The sequence below is a fragment of the Cyclopterus lumpus genome, chromosome 3 (genome assembly GCF_009769545.1).
Source record: "Cyclopterus lumpus isolate fCycLum1 chromosome 3, fCycLum1.pri, whole genome shotgun sequence".
Classification (NCBI taxonomy): domain Eukaryota; kingdom Metazoa; phylum Chordata; class Actinopteri; order Perciformes; family Cyclopteridae; genus Cyclopterus; species Cyclopterus lumpus.
The window spans coordinates 7,932,330-7,949,968 of NC_046968.1; the positions used below are offsets into that span (position 1 = coordinate 7,932,330).

General features: G+C 46.8%; 2 protein-coding genes across 8 annotated transcripts; one reads left to right on the forward strand and one right to left on the reverse strand.

Moving 5' to 3' along the window:
* Positions 1–669: 669 nt before the first annotated feature.
* On the forward strand, positions 670–1,272 carry LOC117751327 (growth arrest-specific protein 1). Its single transcript, XM_034563133.1, has one exon. The coding sequence runs from the start codon at positions 670–672 to the stop codon at positions 1,270–1,272; it is 603 nt and encodes a 200-aa protein (XP_034419024.1).
* A 3,995-nt stretch (positions 1,273–5,267) lies between these two features.
* ulk3 (unc-51 like kinase 3) lies at positions 5,268–17,565 on the reverse strand. Of its 7 annotated transcripts, none has more exons than XM_034529406.1 (17): positions 17,467–17,565; positions 16,694–16,840; positions 16,216–16,356; positions 15,952–16,072; positions 15,641–15,736; positions 15,302–15,445; positions 14,506–14,588; positions 13,088–13,243; positions 12,717–12,822; positions 12,521–12,561; positions 12,238–12,340; positions 11,849–11,913; positions 11,403–11,481; positions 10,317–10,357; positions 8,587–8,634; positions 8,316–8,379; positions 5,268–6,443 (listed from the first exon to the last, which is right to left on the reverse strand). In XM_034529406.1, the coding sequence occupies exons 2-17, from the start codon at positions 16,796–16,798 to the stop codon at positions 6,427–6,429; spliced, it is 1,410 nt and encodes a 469-aa protein (XP_034385297.1). In that variant the 5' UTR covers positions 16,799–16,840; positions 17,467–17,565; the 3' UTR covers positions 5,268–6,426. The 7 variants fall into 7 exon arrangements, with proteins under 7 accessions (XP_034385297.1, XP_034385293.1, XP_034385298.1 ...); XM_034529402.1 differs by having other exon boundaries at positions 16,216–16,359; XM_034529407.1 differs by having other exon boundaries at positions 16,694–16,951; positions 17,467–17,558.
* Positions 17,566–17,639: the final 74 nt, after the last annotated feature.

Consider the following 17,639-nt stretch of genomic DNA (forward strand, 5'->3'; position numbering starts at 1 on the left):
GTGGGGGGGGGGGGGGGGGGGGGAAGAGAAGAAGAAAAAAAACAGAAACTGCTCGGCGGACCGTGAAGCGTAGCAGCGGAGCAGAGGGACAAAGACGCACATAGCGGGACAAAATGCGACGGGCATAAACCTCCTCCAGCTCCACGAATGCAATAACACCAACGGGGGGATGCGTGGATGGGTGTTGGAAGCGGCAGAGCTGCGGGGGAAAGAGGAGTCGCGACCGGCGACGGCGAGAAAGGTGAGCCGGAGCTCACGAACCGAGTGTCGGACAGTAACGGCGCGTTAAGAGGGCTCGGGCCGCAGCTCGGTGTTGGACCGGGGTCCACCACTTTTCAACGGACGTGTATTCCCCGGAATGACTTTTCATTTCTTCTTTTCTTTTCTGCAGCCACGCGTGGTGATTTCCCCTGAGTCAGACCCCGACTTCCCCCGCTGCAAAGCTCCCCGGGAGGAGGAGGAGGAGGAGGAGGAGGAGGAGGCGAACTTCTCTTAAAGTTTCGATCATCACTTGAACCGGACCGAGTGGGTTTTTTTCTGAGACGAGCTGGTTTCCTGCATGTGAGGAATACTTATGAACCCCGATTTGTGTGTTGGAGTGTGAAGCCCGCATTGCCCCCCCCCCCCGACCCTAATGTGCACGTCGCCGAGCTAGAACTCCATCCAAGCATGAGATGCTGGTGCGGCGCCCTGGCCCTCCTCCTCGCCTGGGTGCTGGTGGCCTTGGATGCCAAGCTCATCTGCTGGCAGGCGCTCCTGCGGTGCCACGAGGAGCCCGAGTGCGACCTCGCGTACGGCCAGTACCTGGCGGCCTGTGAGGGGAACATCCGGGGCACGAGGATGCAGTGTCCGAGCCACTGCATCAACGCGCTGATCCGGCTCAACCACACCCGCAGCGGGCCGGACCTGGAGACCTGCGACTGCGCGCGGGACATGGAGTGCCTCGGGGCCAAGCGCGCCGTCGAGCCGTGCCTCCCCCGGCGGCACCCGAGCGACGCCGGCGGCATCGGCTGCATGGAGGCCCGGCAGCGCTGCGAGGAGGACAGCGACTGCCACGCCTCCCTCACGGCCTACCTGTCCTACTGCGGGCAGCTGTTCAACGGCCGGAAGTGCTCGTCCAAGTGCAAGGCCACCATCCAGCAGATGCTGTTCATCCCAAACGGCGCGCTGCTGAACCGTTGCGTCTGCGACGGGGTGGAGAGGCCCTTCTGCGAGGTGGTGAAGGAGAACATGAGCAAACTCTGTGCCATAGGGGACGATGAGAGGAAGTGAACCGCGCTGGACTTTTGTTGCCAAGTGGAGTGCCTTTGAGCAGCTCCCTGTTTGTTTGGTTGGTTTCAATGGTACTTGGGAGTGTGGCTTTATTAAGACCTTGGACAAACATTGGACCCGTCCCGGGTCTCTGTTTGCTCTGCTCTCCATTTCGGGGGGGGGGGGGGGGGGTCGCAGCAACCGCACTTCAAATATTTGTAGGTGCAGCAGTCAAAGGACGAAGGCGAGGGTTGTGTGGGATCAAGTACCGAAATTAACTGAAGCGCCTGTCCGACCCCCCCCCTCCTCCTCGTCCCTGTGAGATTGTTTTATTGAACTTTTCCTGAGACAGACACCGACCCCCCCATCCTCCTCTCTACCGCCTGCCCCCTTTCACGCCTTCAATACCCCCCCCCCCCCCCCCCCCCCCCCCCCCCCCCCCCCCCCATTTCCCCCCTTTATTACTGCTCTCACACGGAAGCTACTAGCCAGGAAAAGCTGCCTGCTGCTGGTGCCAAAGGGTCAACATGTCGTACCTGTTGCCGATGTTACCTGAAGTCCACATCGACAGCGCAGAGATTCGACCCGGCGGCCTTTCAGTCCCACTCTTTTCTTCCACTGTTCCACTTTCAGCCAATTAGCCCCAAAAAGGGGGGGGGGGAACACAATGTTTTTGTTCGTAGCGATCACTTGTAACGAAGCTGCCAGCTTTGCGTCTTCGCCGCTTGAAATTGTGTCAAAACTAATCTTTTTTTTGTTTCTGTCAAGACGTCCCGAAGAATGTTGCCAATCGTTAAGTTATGAATATGAAGAACGTGTACATGTTTTACTGTTATATGCAGTAAAGTGCCCACTCGCACGCCTTTCCACGCAGTACGGACACGCGTGGACGGAGCTCCATGATGATCCGGCATGACTTTTAGGCCCTTGAAGGTTTTTCCATCTCATCTTGTGCAGTGAATACTTCACAGCGGTGTCTTCCATGTGGGAAGGTTGAGTTTTATAATAAAATGTTTATGAGCTAAAGTGGTGTTGTGGTATGATTTGTCCACAGAGAGAGAGAGAGAGGAAGTAAAAAGATCTGTTTGAAAACGCCATTCTCTAGATGGCCAAGTGAGCGCAGAATGTCTCCCTCTCTAATATTTAAGGGATTAGGTCAGTGTAACTGGAACCCGGTGAGGAATTTAAAGAGTCCAGCTTCATCCTCATTGAAGCAAAAGAAAAGACAATTCAGGATTCAATCAAATTTAGGCTCATATTGGAATTAAACCATCAAGTAAATAAACTATTTTTATTTTAGTATTAATGACCCAAAAACCTGGAGTGAACCAACTGTTTCATAGCAAGCAGCCATTTGGCTCTTGTTCCACACTCGCGTTGGTATTTACAAGTCATTAACAAACTGTAAAAAGAGGCATTTAGGCGTGAGGCGTACACCTGCTTGTCCAAAAGTGCAGCGTCAAGAGTAAAAAAAATAACGAACTGAGAGGGAAAAAAAGGTGTTTACCAGCACAAGAAGGAACATTGTTTTTTTTTTTTAAACCTGCCTCCAATGTCAAACCTTTTTCTGTTCCTTGATGTAAAAAACACATGTCACATGGTTAATTGTGTTTCCTTTCTACACGTCAACAGCTGCCTCTACCCTTCGATGGAAAATAACCCGTTTGTATTTGTCAGGGTGTCATCTCCACATCTTCCGTCCTGGAGACGACTTCCTCACAGCTTCCCCTGATTCTTTTCATCTCGCCGACCTCCGGAGCTGCCAGCCGTCCAACTGTGTCATGAAAAAACCCAACAGCGAGAGAGAGAAAGACAAAGTGGGCCTTCGGCTACATTAATAACACGACTCCCTCCAGTTTAGTGGGATTGTTGTTTTGGTCCAATGTGTCTTAACCATTACCATGCATCTTAAAGCCCTCCGACATAATGGCCCTGCCCCCTTCAAACCCCCTCTCTCCCCCCTCCCTACCCTGATTCTGGGAGCAAAATCAAAACAAACATGAGCAGAGAGAAGCCTGGGGGAGTCGAGTGTGTGGAGGGCACGGGGTGGAGGGGGGTGGAGACACAGAGGCAGCACTGTGCTGGAGCCCATTTTCTAAATTATCTTTATTCAACATGTTTCTAACAAACCCCCCAAGCACCCCCCCCCCCCCCCCCTTTTTCACTCTCGCTCCACCGCTCCAAAGTGCGAGTGACCCGGGGATTTAGGGGGCTCTTGTCTCCCCATAGCTACAATGTCCCATTCATGATGGCCGCGATCGAGCTGCAAGTGAGCGGCTGACCCGCTCTCCGTTTCTTCTGCACAGGGGGTGCCGGAGTCAAGGGCACCCTGGTTCCCCCTCAGGTCTGGGACACAGAGACCCCTCTTTACGGGGGCGACGCCGGTGCCAATGTGGCGCGACCGCAGTCCCGCTGACAGTAGCCAGAGAAAGAGAGAGAAAGAGCCTGGAAGGGGAAAGGACAATAAGTGGTGTTGATGGAGCTGCAGCAAAATGGAGGCCAATTACAGCCACAATGCCATAGGTTGTGGTTATGGAGAGGAGACTTGGGGGGGAGGGGGGGGGTCTTGAGGTCCTTCCATTTCAGAATCTCCCTCTCTGGGTTGCATTAATGTCAGGATTGTTTTTTGGGGACGGGAGTATGAATTGGCAGAACTCCCAGGAACAAGCAACAAAGTAAGCACTGAGGTCAAAACTGCGTCCAACGTTTTCCTGGCAGCAACACGTCGTGATTAAAGCAACGAAGCTGAGCCAGCACAATGGGCCCCGTTGGCCAATTAGAGCCCCCACCGCAGCACAGACACAGAGCCCGGTGGTTCGCCCCCCCCCCCCCCCCCCCCCCCCCCCCCCCGTTGCTCCAGGACCCGGGCCCTTGCTGCTCCATGTTTAAACCAGACGGTGTGGGAGTGATGTACACCTGGCAGGCCAGGTGATTGTGATTAAACAGCTGGAAGGGCAAACCACTGTTTAAACCTCAGGAAACTACAGACACACGCTTGTAGGAAAACTAGACGTATACTTTTTTTTTTTTAAATGAGTGATTCATTGATTATTTTCTCAGGATTTTACCTCCTTTTGGACTCACTATTTTGAAGGGGACCTGAAGAGAGATTTAGTATTGCACTTCCATAAAGTTAAAGGACTCACAAGCAACACATTTGAATAAGATGGTTAGAATCAAAGCAGCAGAAGCACCTGAAGTGACCCCAAACTTTTGAACGGTAGTGTATTTAGTATAGCCCAAAATCACAAATTAGCCTCCGAGGGCTACAATCTGTACTCATACGACGTCCTCTATCTTCGCCGTGTTGAGAGACAATTCAAAATGCTCTCAATCTCGCGTATGTTTGTACAGAGGGTGCCCAGATAATTATTTTTACTGACTTCAAAGAAACAGGAAATCTTATTTCACTGGTTGAGTTGGAGTAACCATGACTAGTAAACTGATCTTTGTGTTGATGCACCTCGAAAAATCCAAACTTTTGACTTTCTGCTTTCTATTATTACGACCTTTGGTGGCTCTAATCCAGTGTTCCTCCATCTTTCTAAAATGTTTTTCAGTCATTTTAGAAGCTCAATTCCCATTTCAGGGTTACTTTCCTCTTGTCCCGGAAAGAAAAGTGCAAAGAAAGTGCAACAGTATGAGCAACCCGTAGTGAGACGTGCCATAGAAACAGCTGGAATGTTCAGAGGAGACGAGCGAAATTACAGATGGTGGACGAACGTGTTCTTCGTGTAATTTCCACAGCATCTTGTCATCTGGGAATTTTTCAAAATTAGTTTCCACAGTTTTTCAGAACTTCTAAATGAATCATATAATTATCAAATGTCCCTACTTGGCCTGCCTTCCTCTATGCCCCCCCCCCCTCCCCTCCCTGGACACAAGCCAGCTGTTCCTGCAGAGAGCTGCCTTCCAGATGATGACGGTGGCGAGGGACCAGCGGCGCTGCTCCCACGGCGGCACAGAAATCTTTCCACAGGTCCTGAAAGACGAGCCTCGACAAAATGACGCTGCTGCAGACTTTAGAGGTTTTATTTTCCAATTGAGTTTCTCATTAAATAAATACATAACGGTATAAAATCACAGCTGCGTAAACACTCAAATAAAAACAAAACAAACAAAAAAACATTGCTGTGGAAATCTCGCCAGGAGACATATTTAAACATTTCTCCTTTTGACTCCTTTGGCTACAGAATAAAGCTCCCTTTTAGGTATTCACTTTTAACTCGTCTGAAATCAAAACAGTGTGTGAAGACCTACAAGAGCGACTGTGAAGCTTCTTTTTTTTCTTCTTCTTTTTTAAACCATTTTTCACAGAGGCCTAGTTACGAAGACTTCGCAACCCGCCGGATCCCTCACATACCCGGCCGGTGCCAAACCTAAGAAAATGCAAGTCCAGTGTAAATAAGGCAGAGGCCGCACCTCTCCAGTTTTCCCCTCATAGTGGTGGAGAGGGCTCCATCAGCGGGGAGAGCATGGTGAGCCTGTGGTCCACCCACAGCAAAGGCAGCAGGGAAGGGAGAACGAGGGAGTATGTGCATGTTTGCGGAGGCCTCAGTATAATATACTTAGCGCGACGGTCCAGAACTGACGCGATGCCTCTTCACGCCACAGTTTCCATTTGATGGCGTCTTGCAGGTTTTCACAGTTTCTCCGGTGCGCCCCGCAAACACTGAGGTTTTTCTTCTTCCTGGCGCGACAATAAATGCAACAGCCTCTGTTTGACTCGTTTTTACCATGACAGTGTGGCATTGTCACACAAGCTGTCCGGCATTTACATATCAATGGCGCGTCGGGAGGAGGGAACCGAGGGCTAAGCGGTGCGACAAAAACACTGTGTAAAGAGCAGGGGACTGGCTTTCACATTCACCACTGTGCAAAACACAAAACTCAAGAGCTACTTTCAGTATTTTACCAGCAAAACTTTTTTCCCCTCCTTGGAAAAGTATAAACACAAGTCCTCAATCTGCCAAACTATCAACTTTCCAGCAACAACCGAAACATTGAACACATTTGGCTGGCAACTGTAATATCCCACCCGGACAGCGTTGTGGGGGGTGGGGGTTAAGGTTTAGGTGTGAGGCAGGTTCAGACAGAAACCTGGTCAGATGACGGCTCGGTGTCCAACATGCTCCGCTTTTGGCGTCCCGGCCCGGCTTCCCGTGGCCGTCCGGCTCACTGCAGACAGCAAGCTGAGAAAACAAGATGATGCGTGTTAGGCTTCCCTTTTAGATTACTGCACGCTGTCCATTCTAAATGCACCACCATCTTTTGAGGAGTAAACTAAGCCGACTCTGTGGGTCTTTAACCACATCCGACATCCACAAAAAGGACAACGTAGACGGTTTATAAGAAGTGAAGTTGGTCACTGTGAATTCACCCACTTGGTTCCTGGACTACTGTTTTTAAGCCTTTGGTTTTTTGGCCGTAGCCATCTTTCTTTCTTTAAACCAGAAGTGACACGAGAAAAAGAATGTGGTATAACCGAGTGCTTCTCAGGCTACCCACATGTTATAATTTACTTCCGTGAACTAAAAAGCGCTGTGAAAGGGTTGATGTTCGAAAACGCAGACAATTCAATCACAAGGTAGCCCCGCCCTAAAAGCATACTCTGCTTTATGGTCTATATTTGACTCTAAATGGATCATCATTTTTTTTAAATGAACATCATGCTGTATTGAAGAAGACATGAAACTAGAGATTTAGACCATAGACTTTAAAAAGTTTACTGAGGGAATAACACTACTGTCGCCCTCTGATGGCCATTAGGAAGAATGCAAGTTTAAGGCATTTTCCCTTCACTTTTCACACCAGGAGATTTTTTAAATCCATTTTGGACACTTTTATGTAAAAAAAAAAGAGTAAATCCTAAACTATACAGCGTTAAATACCAGTAATTTATGATTATGTCTAGCTTCTAGCGTCATTGTGTATAATGCGTTTTCTCTTTACCCTACTTTCTCTCAAACTATCCCTTCGACTTCTACTAAAATAACCAATTTCCTACATTTCCCATCATGCCAGTTGAACACATTTCATTCATCTTTATGTTGGGGATAAGCGTCACACTTTCGTAGACATGGAAATATGCATGCAGCTTAACATCTACATTTGTCTGAGGGATACAGGGGGGTTCTCTGCATGTTTGGCTCCAGTCCAAGGTCACTAGACAGACTTGGGCGTGGCCGCGACCCTCACTAGTAGAAGCTGCTGTTGGATCAGTGCCAGCTAGTGCGGCCGACGGTGGTGTGGTTTTATTAAAACAACAGCAGCGAAACAAGAGACCACGTTCTTCATGAAACTTGAGCGGCCTCTACAGCCATCGGGTTCCTTCCCCCATCGTCTTCTTCATATTTTTTTTATTCATAATTCCCCTGGAATGCCTTGCTGAGAACAGGATATTGTCAGGGCTTTAGGTATCCACAGAAAATACTGGGAATTAAGCTGTGTGCATGTGTTACAGCTGGTAACGTTCATATATTAAAATGTAACTTTTGCCAATGATACATCGCTTTCTATATAGTGAAGTAGTTAGTTTATATAGTGTAGAGACAGGGAGGTTCCAGTATATGAAAATGTTACATTTATTAGATTTGGCCCTGAATGAACACAGATTCTTATGGTATTTAAAACTAACTTGCATGTGAGTGTGTGATGAAGGAAATGTACGTGTGTGTGCCGTTGTTTTCTGGCGTTTGTGCATCAGGACGGTAGCTTTGTGCTCGCAGTGAGTCTCACTTTCACGAGGCGGGCTTTTACAAGAGGGCAGAGGACAGGGGAAGCCCAGGGCATGAAATCAAAGAGCCAGACAGTCCTGCGGAGCCGACCGGCACAGCAAGAGAATGGCTCATATTTTACAAGTAAAAAAAAAAAAAAAAAAGGACATTTCATTGGAACTTTAGGGCAGCCATTCCTCACTTGACCCCCCGGCCCTCCCCCACCAGCACCACCACCACCTTTGCCGTACCAAACCTCCGTATAGTCGCTTATCAGCGAGGCCACGGCGAGCTTCTTAAATAACCAAACTCTCGTGAGCTCACGAGATGCAGCGCAGGGAAACTCACAGCTTCTGACGGAGTCAGCGAGATGTTCTCGGTCCAGAGACGCGTCGCGCTGAGTCTCCTGCATCTGATGAACAAACACAAACTGGTGATCGCCCAAAACTAATAACCAAACACGGTAATGGCAGACAGATATAGGACACAAAAGGTTTTCCGTCATTGAACATTATCATTAATGTTCAATAACAATTGAATAATATCAAAAAAGGAGTCTTAATCTTGCCTCTAATCTACTTTTAAATATGTATGTGTCAAACATTAAATGCATGCTTACCTTGATATTCTTTTTGAGGTATTCAGCTCTGGTCATGAGGCTTTTAATCTGGTGAGAGACATACAATTACGGTGAGTGTAATTACAATTTTCACTTCCAGTAAAAGTATTTTACTCATGCCTTCATATGTATTGGCAATATTTATTCTTTACCACGCGCAACAATGTCCTACCACTTTGGTCCAGACTGAAATATCAAATCTCATCGGATTGATTATCATTTTTTTGGGTGTGATGATGTCCCTTTAAAAAGCCAATCTGTTGCGGTAAATGATCATTCTGCCCACAGGTTTTTAGTAATCGGCCCTGACCCCCCGACCCGGTGCAGCCACAGAACTTTAAACCTTCAATCACCGAGTGCAATGAACGTGGAGGGAACCTACGTGGGTAGGGAGCACTGTTAACGTGTAGAGGTTTACAGAGGCAGGAAACACAGTCCACAGAACAACAGCAACTAACGTAGTATCTTTAGCTGTGATGACCTTACATCAACATTCACTGAATACATAAAAACCTGTGGCTCACATATGAGATTTGGGGTTATCGAATTACAGCTTTGAAAGGCTAAAGCGTGCTCTATAGAAGGTACGAACGCACACGGAGGCCAGTCGTGGCTGCATGTGCTGCCTCTTCTGGGTTCTCACACACACACACACACACATGCTTTCCATTGAGTCCTCCACCCCCGCCTCCCTAATGCTGTGTTAGATTATTGCGGCTGCATCTGAATTTACTTAAGACTGGCGCCCATAAAACTTCAAATGGGGAGATCTATGAGGCCTCATTCAAAGCCCCATCACCCTACTGAGGTTGTTGGATGGTGAAATGCTGGTGTCTGTTGTTGGCTCAACAACAATGCACAAAACACGAGGGATTAGGAGCTTTAATGGCAGACAGGCTCAAGTCCTTTGCATGTGTCTTTTGTCTTTACTGGACCATCACACTTTAGGCTTTGTATGAAGTCTACAGAAAATAGTCTTAATGGTGAAACAAGACAAGATAAATTAAACGGCAGGAGTTTTTTCTTTTTATTACTTTAGTTGATTACTGTACCAACATTTATTTCATTAATTGATTGCAACACAAAAGACGTTTTTCTGTCCAAACAAAAGAATTATTTAGTAACTTATTGGATACACATATCTATTTTCTTCTATCAAGTTACCTGCGTCTGTGCATTTAAATTTGATGATCGTTAATGAAAGTGACAATCATGAATAAGTTAAATCTTTAGTTTAAACCTGGGGGCAGAAGACACAAGCCGTAAACACAACACCCGACATATTTTAAGTCAATGCGGCAAACTAGTGAGGAAAGAAAGCTGCCTGCTGCGCCCCAAAACAACGGTAATGAGAGCTGCAACCAACACAGTAAAGTTGTGGGCCGTAAAAAAAACAAACCAACGAGCCGAGAGACGTTATAAAACTCTCTAGACTTGGGGCGATAATTGTCTTGGTGGTCACTGCGTGTGACTCTTTTTACATACGAGTGGCCATGCGATCCACTGGGGGTGTATAGCCATATAAAGTGGACAGTGATCTATGTGTGTATTTGACGGTAATATAGATGAGGGATTTGGCCTTTACCACAAAACAAACAAAAACACATGCACATGTGACTCATGGGTCATGTGATGGCGCGTCTCCTGTGCTGATTGGCCGAGGGGCTCGGGTGGAAGTTTTGAATAGTAAATAGTAAACCTTGAGCGCTCGACCGGTGAGGCACACTCACCTCGCTGTGGAGCAGCTCCCTCCTGCGGCCCTGGGGCTCGGCTGGCTCACCAAGGGAGAGAAAATGAAGGACAGAAAAGGAAAAAGAAAAGACAAGAGATGAATGAGGAGAGAGTCCGGTAGCTAATCACCTTGTTTGTTCACAAAGAGGTCAACGACGAGATTGGATTTTGCTGGCTTAGAGACCGGAGGTGGTGGGGGGCTCAGGGTGGGGGGGTTCTAATGTAGTCTGGTGCTTTCACAGGGGACGATGGACAGAGAAGGAGGCTCTAGAGAGAGAGAGAGAGAGAGAGAGAGAGAGAGAGAGAGAGAGAGAGAGAGACTGCTCGGGATGGCATGGGATCTGTTTGACCGGTAAATTGTGTTTCCTCTATATTTTTTGTTCGTTAGCGAGATAATAGTTTTGAATTTGTTTCCAGCGTGTGATGAAGAGAAAAAAATGAAGAGCGCCATCTGAACCGAATGGGAAGCAGATGGCTGGAATCTCGTACCGCACACGGGGGTCTGCTGGCACCGGGTCTTGTTTCGGCTCAAAGCCACATCTGGATCACTCTAGCCAACTTTTCCCATTAGGCCGATCTTCCAGATGAGCTCACGAGCCCGGGCCTAATGGACGCCAGGCCACAGAGAGTCTCCTCTCTGGTGCTTTAATCCGTCAGCTAGCCTTTTACACTTGATTTCCATCTCTCTGACACTTTCTTTTCCAAAAGTCTTTTTTCATCCCTCGCAGTTAGGCGCTGTCTGTCTCCAGTTAAATCTTTCTGTATCTTTACTCTCTCTCCTTTTTAGCCAGTATCATTTTCTCTGTTCAGATGTTTCTGAACTTGTCTCCTTTGCTGGCTGTGCCCTAAACTCTAAATGAATAGTCATAATAGTCATCCGCTCTCTACATCCGCCTCTCTAATGACGAATGCGTGCAAACACACACACGAGGTCTGAGGCAATGTCTCTGAACGCAGTAGACGTTTCCGATTAGGACTTAAACCTCGGCTCCAGCGCAGTGTCCCTGTAGCCGACAGCAGTTCAGTACGATAATTGCGTAAAAACCATCTTGTTTGGAAAGAAAAAAAAAGGTGGGTTCATCTACCTGCTAGCGCCAACAGCAGCTCTCCTAAACACTGTTGGTACACATCCAGGGCCTCGTGATCATCCCCTCCGCTCTCCTCCTAGAACGTAAGATTGAAAATGAGGCAATGCACTCGGGCCACCCTGGTACTGGCATGGCGCCGCTATTTCAGTCTAGCAGCTTTGAAAAATGAGTTTATTATGAGTGTTCACATAAAAGAAAAAGAGGAGGAAAAAAAAGTCTGTAAACAGCAGAGACACACAAATAGAAGTTGTTGGTTCACCAATGATTTGGAAAGTGAAATTCTGAGGGGGTATTGGTTTGTACCCTGCTGTTTTTTTCCTTCCTTTTCTCTTGTATTACTTCTGCTTCACCCTGCCTTTGTGTGTCTCTCTATAGCAGTGGCAGTAGCGGTGGCATGCCCCCCCCCTTCCCCCCGTTTAACCCATAGACAGTATATAAAAAACCTTTGCGATGGCAGCGGAGGCCACCTCCAGAGCAGCCAGCAGCCGTGGTTGGTCTCGAGACATTTCTGGAGCGGAGAGAAAAACAGGAAATACGACTTTGAGTCCTACTGTACATCGATCAATGCAGTCTGCTGGAAAATATGCAACTCTTTGTAATCAACATGCAGAATCCTCAGGCTCCAGTATTGTGGACTTTTTTTTTTTTTTTTTTATCTTGATTTTAGGGAAAACATACACAGCAGTTTCATGTAACTACTAAAATAGCATCAATTGAAGAGGTATGGACTCACCAGAAAAATGATTAAACAGGAAGATAAACACACATGCATTACTCAGGTTGTCCTCTCATAGGCCCCCCCCCGGCCTCTGCACTGCGATGGTCTATTTACCTCGGAGGACGTCCCTGGAGGTGCGGGCCTCCTCAAAGCTCAGCCTGTTGTCCGAGGCCACCAGGGCCTTCAGCTCCTCGGCTCTGGACACGTACTGGCGAACCTGCGGGAAGTCCTCTCACAACTTAATCACGCCAACTGCGCCATATGTTCTCCATATGGTATTCAGAAGAAGACAATTAATTCCAGTGAAAGCCCCCCGGAGTGTGAAAAAAAGAAAGAAGGACCAATTGAAAATAGAGCGTAATCCAAATGTGAATGCGGGGAGTGTTTTCAGGCCTACCTTCTGCCTGAGAGCGTCTTTACGTTGTCGGTCCGTCTCATCTGGGAGTGGAGGGGAGTGGGGAAGAGATGTTTGGGTTTTATATTTAGCGCATTTATGCTGTGCCAGTTGTTGTTGCGGTGAAACAAAAGACGGTTGCATTGTTGAAGGACGGAAGCCACGGACAGGATATGAGAGTAGCTGTTGCTGTGCTTACAGTGAATGGAGGGGACAAAGTGCTCAAGGGCACTGCAGTAAAGCGACAGAGCGGCGGACCTCTCCCCCTCCTGGTCCTTCTGGACGGCCTGCAGGACAAGCGCTTTCTGAAAAAGCAGGGGGGGAAACAGGAAACTAGCATCAGCGAATGCAAAACCGGAAAGCTCTCCATTGCTTATGCAGGGTCACGTTTTGCCCTCTCTCTCTCTCTCTCTCTCTCTCTCTCTCTCTCTCTCTCTCTCTCTCTCTCTCTCTCTCTCTCTCTCTCTCTCTCTCTCTCTCTCTCTCTCTCTCTCTCTCTCTCTCTCTCTCTCTCTCTCTCTCTCTCTCTCTCTCTCTCTCTCTCTCTCTCTCTCTCTCTCTCTCTCTCACCGCTTTCAGTAAGCTCTCGGGGCTCGGCATGTGCTCCATGTCCACGAAAGGGTGGGCGAAGAACTCGGCGAAGGTGATCCGAGCATCTGGGTTTCTCTCCAACAGCCGCAGCAGAAGGTCTCTGCAGTCCTTGGATACCCTGGCCCCGGGAGGGAGCTGATGCACAAAACATGACCTTATTATGCATCCACAGGACAATCCGAGGGGGGGGGGGGAAGAGGACGGAGGACAGCAGATCGCTGCCAGAGACCTTTTATAGTCCCACATCGCCACTGGTGAATCCCCCTGGTAATGGGCTGTGTGCTAATGCCATCCCTTGAGCTCAATGTTTGACACGAGAATTCAAGTGTCCTGAAAGGCCTCCATCATTAAAAGTGCAGCTACCCGTCACTGTCACCATGGCGATTGACATTTGGTCCACGAATGTAGCGGGCAAACTCAGGACGGAGACACGACTAAGACTCCTAATTGTCCGCAACTGGTTATTTTTGACATCGTCACGTCAAACTCAAGCAAACTTTTGCATTTTTAAACCATATTAATTACGGCTGTGTTTACGCGTCGGTCATGAATTCAACTTGAAACATTTTGAATATGAAAAAGTCCTTTGAATCCCAGATGGTTTCTTTACATTCTAGACAGAAGACTGGAGATGAGCAATAGTCAGCTGAGCACCTTCTGAAGTGGGATACGGGTAGAGTGTGGAATTAGGCCATCTAGTGGTTCAGTCAAAAAAAACAGTCAATCGGGGGAAATGTGTTTTTAATGCATTAAAAACAGAGGTGCCATTAAACACTACTAACCCGGGTGATTTGAAGGCGTGTGTATATTTTGATGATTTGATTTCCTAAAAAAATAAGAGGAAAAAAAAAGCCAGTTCCATCTCCACCAGTGTCACTGTAACTGAAACGCTTTTGATGTAATTTGACACTGACATCTAGTGCTTTTTTGCGTTTTATGTCCGTTATTCTCGACATAATAGATATAATTGAGTATGCTCGACATGTGCAGCCATAGAGCGAGTCAGTCATTATGGTATAAAGTGCTGTGGGGGAGCAGGAGTGGGAGAAATTCACCTGTTCATGCACAGCCGCCGCACCGGTAAGTGTGTTTCCAATTTGTTTTAGAGGACCTGCATTGTTCTCTAAAGTGAGGTTACATGAGGTTCTCATCCATAGTCGGTGTATTATTAAATGTAGATGGCGGTCACTCCCAATCGGAAACTAAGCTTAAACTGAGTTGTGTGTGTGTGTGTGTGTGTGTGTGTTTTAGGAGGGCATTTCTTGCAGTTGTCATTTTGCCCCCCCCCCCCACTCCCTGTCTGTTTCTCTAAACTGGTAGCGTGACGCCATCTACTGTAGGTTACTGTCCCTTTAAACACAGGGTTGCTGAAACTCATTTGTTGCTCAGAAACTTACCTCGATAGGTTGGTTGCTCCGGATCTTCTCCTCCAATTCGGCGTATGACCTTGATGCAAATGGTGCTCGCCCAAACAGTGCCTCTGTATGAACACAAGCCATGATGAGTCGACTATTCAAGAAGGATAATCTGGAGACTAGTGCACCTACTGTTGTCATAATAATAATAATAATAATAATAATAATAATAATAATAATAATAATAATAATAACAACTTTATTTTAAAACAGAGTTTACAAAGTGCTTGGACAGACAAAGGAAGGCAATAAAAGTGAGGCCCGACAAAGCAAGACGAAACTGTACGGCAGATGAAACAATACAACAAATCAATACGATAACAAACTGATCAAATAAAACAAGACAAAATAAAATAAAAGCATTAAAAAGATGACATCCCATAAAGGCTAGTCGGTAAAAATAGGTTTTAAAAAGTGATTTTAAAAGCCTCATCCTGATGGCAAAAAGCACGTTCACCTTTAGTTTGACAAAATCAATTCGGAAACGAACAGGGAGCCAGTGGAGAAGCCAGGAATTGGGGCGACGTGATGTCGTCTGTTAGTTTCATGGTAAAGGGTCAGCGTGCTCAAAGCGATCTTAGTTTAGCTAACTTTATTGTCTGTGACATGATAATAGTCTCTCAGTGTGCGATTACATTATTTGTGTACAATTAGTGCACCACAGTAAAAAAGTAAAAAGTGCGCGCAGCATTACAAACTAACAGAATATCTGAAGCAGTGTGCCATTCGTGTTGAGGTTTAGTAGTAACACATTTACATTCAAAAGAAACGTACTCACCATAGAGAATGACCCCGACTGACCAGAGGTCCACCCTGGAGTCGTACTGGCGTCGGCACACCATCTCGGGAGCCATGTAAAGAGGAGACCCTCTCAGCACACTCTGCTCATCCCATGGTGACATGTACTGGGCGAAACCGAAATCTGGGGACAAACGTGACACGTGTCAGTGGGTGCAAGCCCCTCCCGAAGCTGACGTGTTTACAATGCACAAAAGTTTAAGGAGAGCTATAAAAAAATAATTTTAAAAAGTTGACTTTCTTGCTGAAATCATGTCAATCAACTGCCAATCAATGTGTTTACTTGACTGTTGGACCGCGTGAGCGGGCATGAGGTCACCTGCTAGTTTTAGGACAGAGCCGCTGAGCAGAATGTTCTGAGGTTTCAAGTCCAGGTGTGAGATGTTTCGCTCATGAAGAAACTGGAGGGCACAGGCTGTTTGTGCACACACACACACACACACACACACACACACACACACACACACACACACACACACAGTGTTATTTCTTCCACAAGAGTGAGTTACTATTGATTTTTCAAATCATTTACATGTATGCGTGGCTTTCAAAACTCCAGAGACTAAAAATAACTGGTGTGCAACATGAAACCAATGCTGATGTAGTGCTAACTTTTTAAGTATGACCCACCAATCTGTTGCAGGAAGCACCGGGCCATCCTCTCAGGTAAAATCCTGCGGCTGCGTAGGAAGCAGGATAGATCTCCACCAGAACACCACTCCATGATCAGATAAATATTCTCAGCATCCCACTGATGAAAGAATACACGTGTACTTTTTTGAAACACGAAACTTAAAACTATCTCTACGGGGAGTTTGCATGGATAGATAAACTTTAAAAATGTTATTCCTTTGTAAAAGCTGAAACACATCTAAAAGACAGGAAGGAGCTGACCTGAAAGTCTTTCAGTTGGACTATGTGAGAGTGACTCATCGTCTTGAGGATTTCGATCTCTGTGAGTAGGTTTTCTGTAGACGCCCTGTTCAGAGTCTTCTTCCCAACCACCTTCACTGCCACCACCTCTCGACTGTCGCCCTGCTTAGTCAGTTAAAAATCGATCTTCAACTTTCACTTTCACACAACAACAACAACCACCACCACACGGATCTTATAATATCAGTGTGACCGTCAATGCCATTTGTTTATTTTTTTGACTAGAATGCAAGATTAATATGCTATTTATAACAAATCAATGGCTCGATCGCCACCACTTATATGGTGAGATCAAGGTCAGAGTAGTGATGCTTTAAAACAGTGAAGAAAAAAAAGTTTGTCAGTCGCTCACAGAGTTTACTGTAGCATGCAACATTGTCTGATATATATATATATATATATATATATATATATATATGTGATGTTTCACCTGACTCACCTTTCTGTAGGCTTTATAGACTGTAGCATAGGTGCCACTGCCCAGCCGCTCTGTGAGGATGAAGTCGGACAGTTTTGGGGGAGCAAAGCTGGAGGTGGAGGCCATGCTGACGACAATGACAGCAAATTCCCATCAAATCAGTCTGGGCTGGAATTGAAGATCAATATGCCACTTACGAATGAATGGACTGATCTTCACCCTTCTACGGGGAGGTCAGAGGTCAAGGTCAGCTGCAGAATAGGGATAATAACCTTTGACCTAGTGGGACAATGAAGGGACACGTAACAGGACATAGACCTCAAGCTTTATCTCCACCATTCTAATGTTAAGTTAAGACTATAAGTTAATCATTACCCCACTGTGTTTGTCAATCAATTACAGAGGTTACTGTCACGTTAGCAATGTGTTGCCTGGTGTAAGGGGCACCACTTGTTATGATGAACAAGTGAAAGGTTCATCGAGTTGGTTTACTGGCTACTGTCGCCTCACTTGTCCCAAAAAACACGCCGAATTTCAGACAGGCTCGTTTTAAACGTCGCGAGCCGTATCCCGGCATGCACGTGTCTTCAAAATGAGGAAGGAGACAGTAAAGAGACGGTTATTAAACTGAATTTGGCGTAAACCCGTTTGGGAGCTAGCTAATGTAGCACTCTCTGTGCTGGCAATGAACAGCTAGCAAGTGTGAAGCTAACGTCACACAACTACTCACAGCGCAATAATGAAGCCGAACATAAGAGCGAAGCAGCTTTTTGAAACAGATGGCTGACACGTACCTGTCGGCTAGCAGCTCCGCATCACAATAATGGAAAGTGAGTGTTGACATTGCTGACCGAGCTGCTGGACTGCAGTGGTCAGCTGACATTACGACGTATTAGAAAATACGTTACTGCCTCCTAGCGTCGGCACTTCGTTACTGCACTTCGTATCTACCACTATTCAGCAGGTT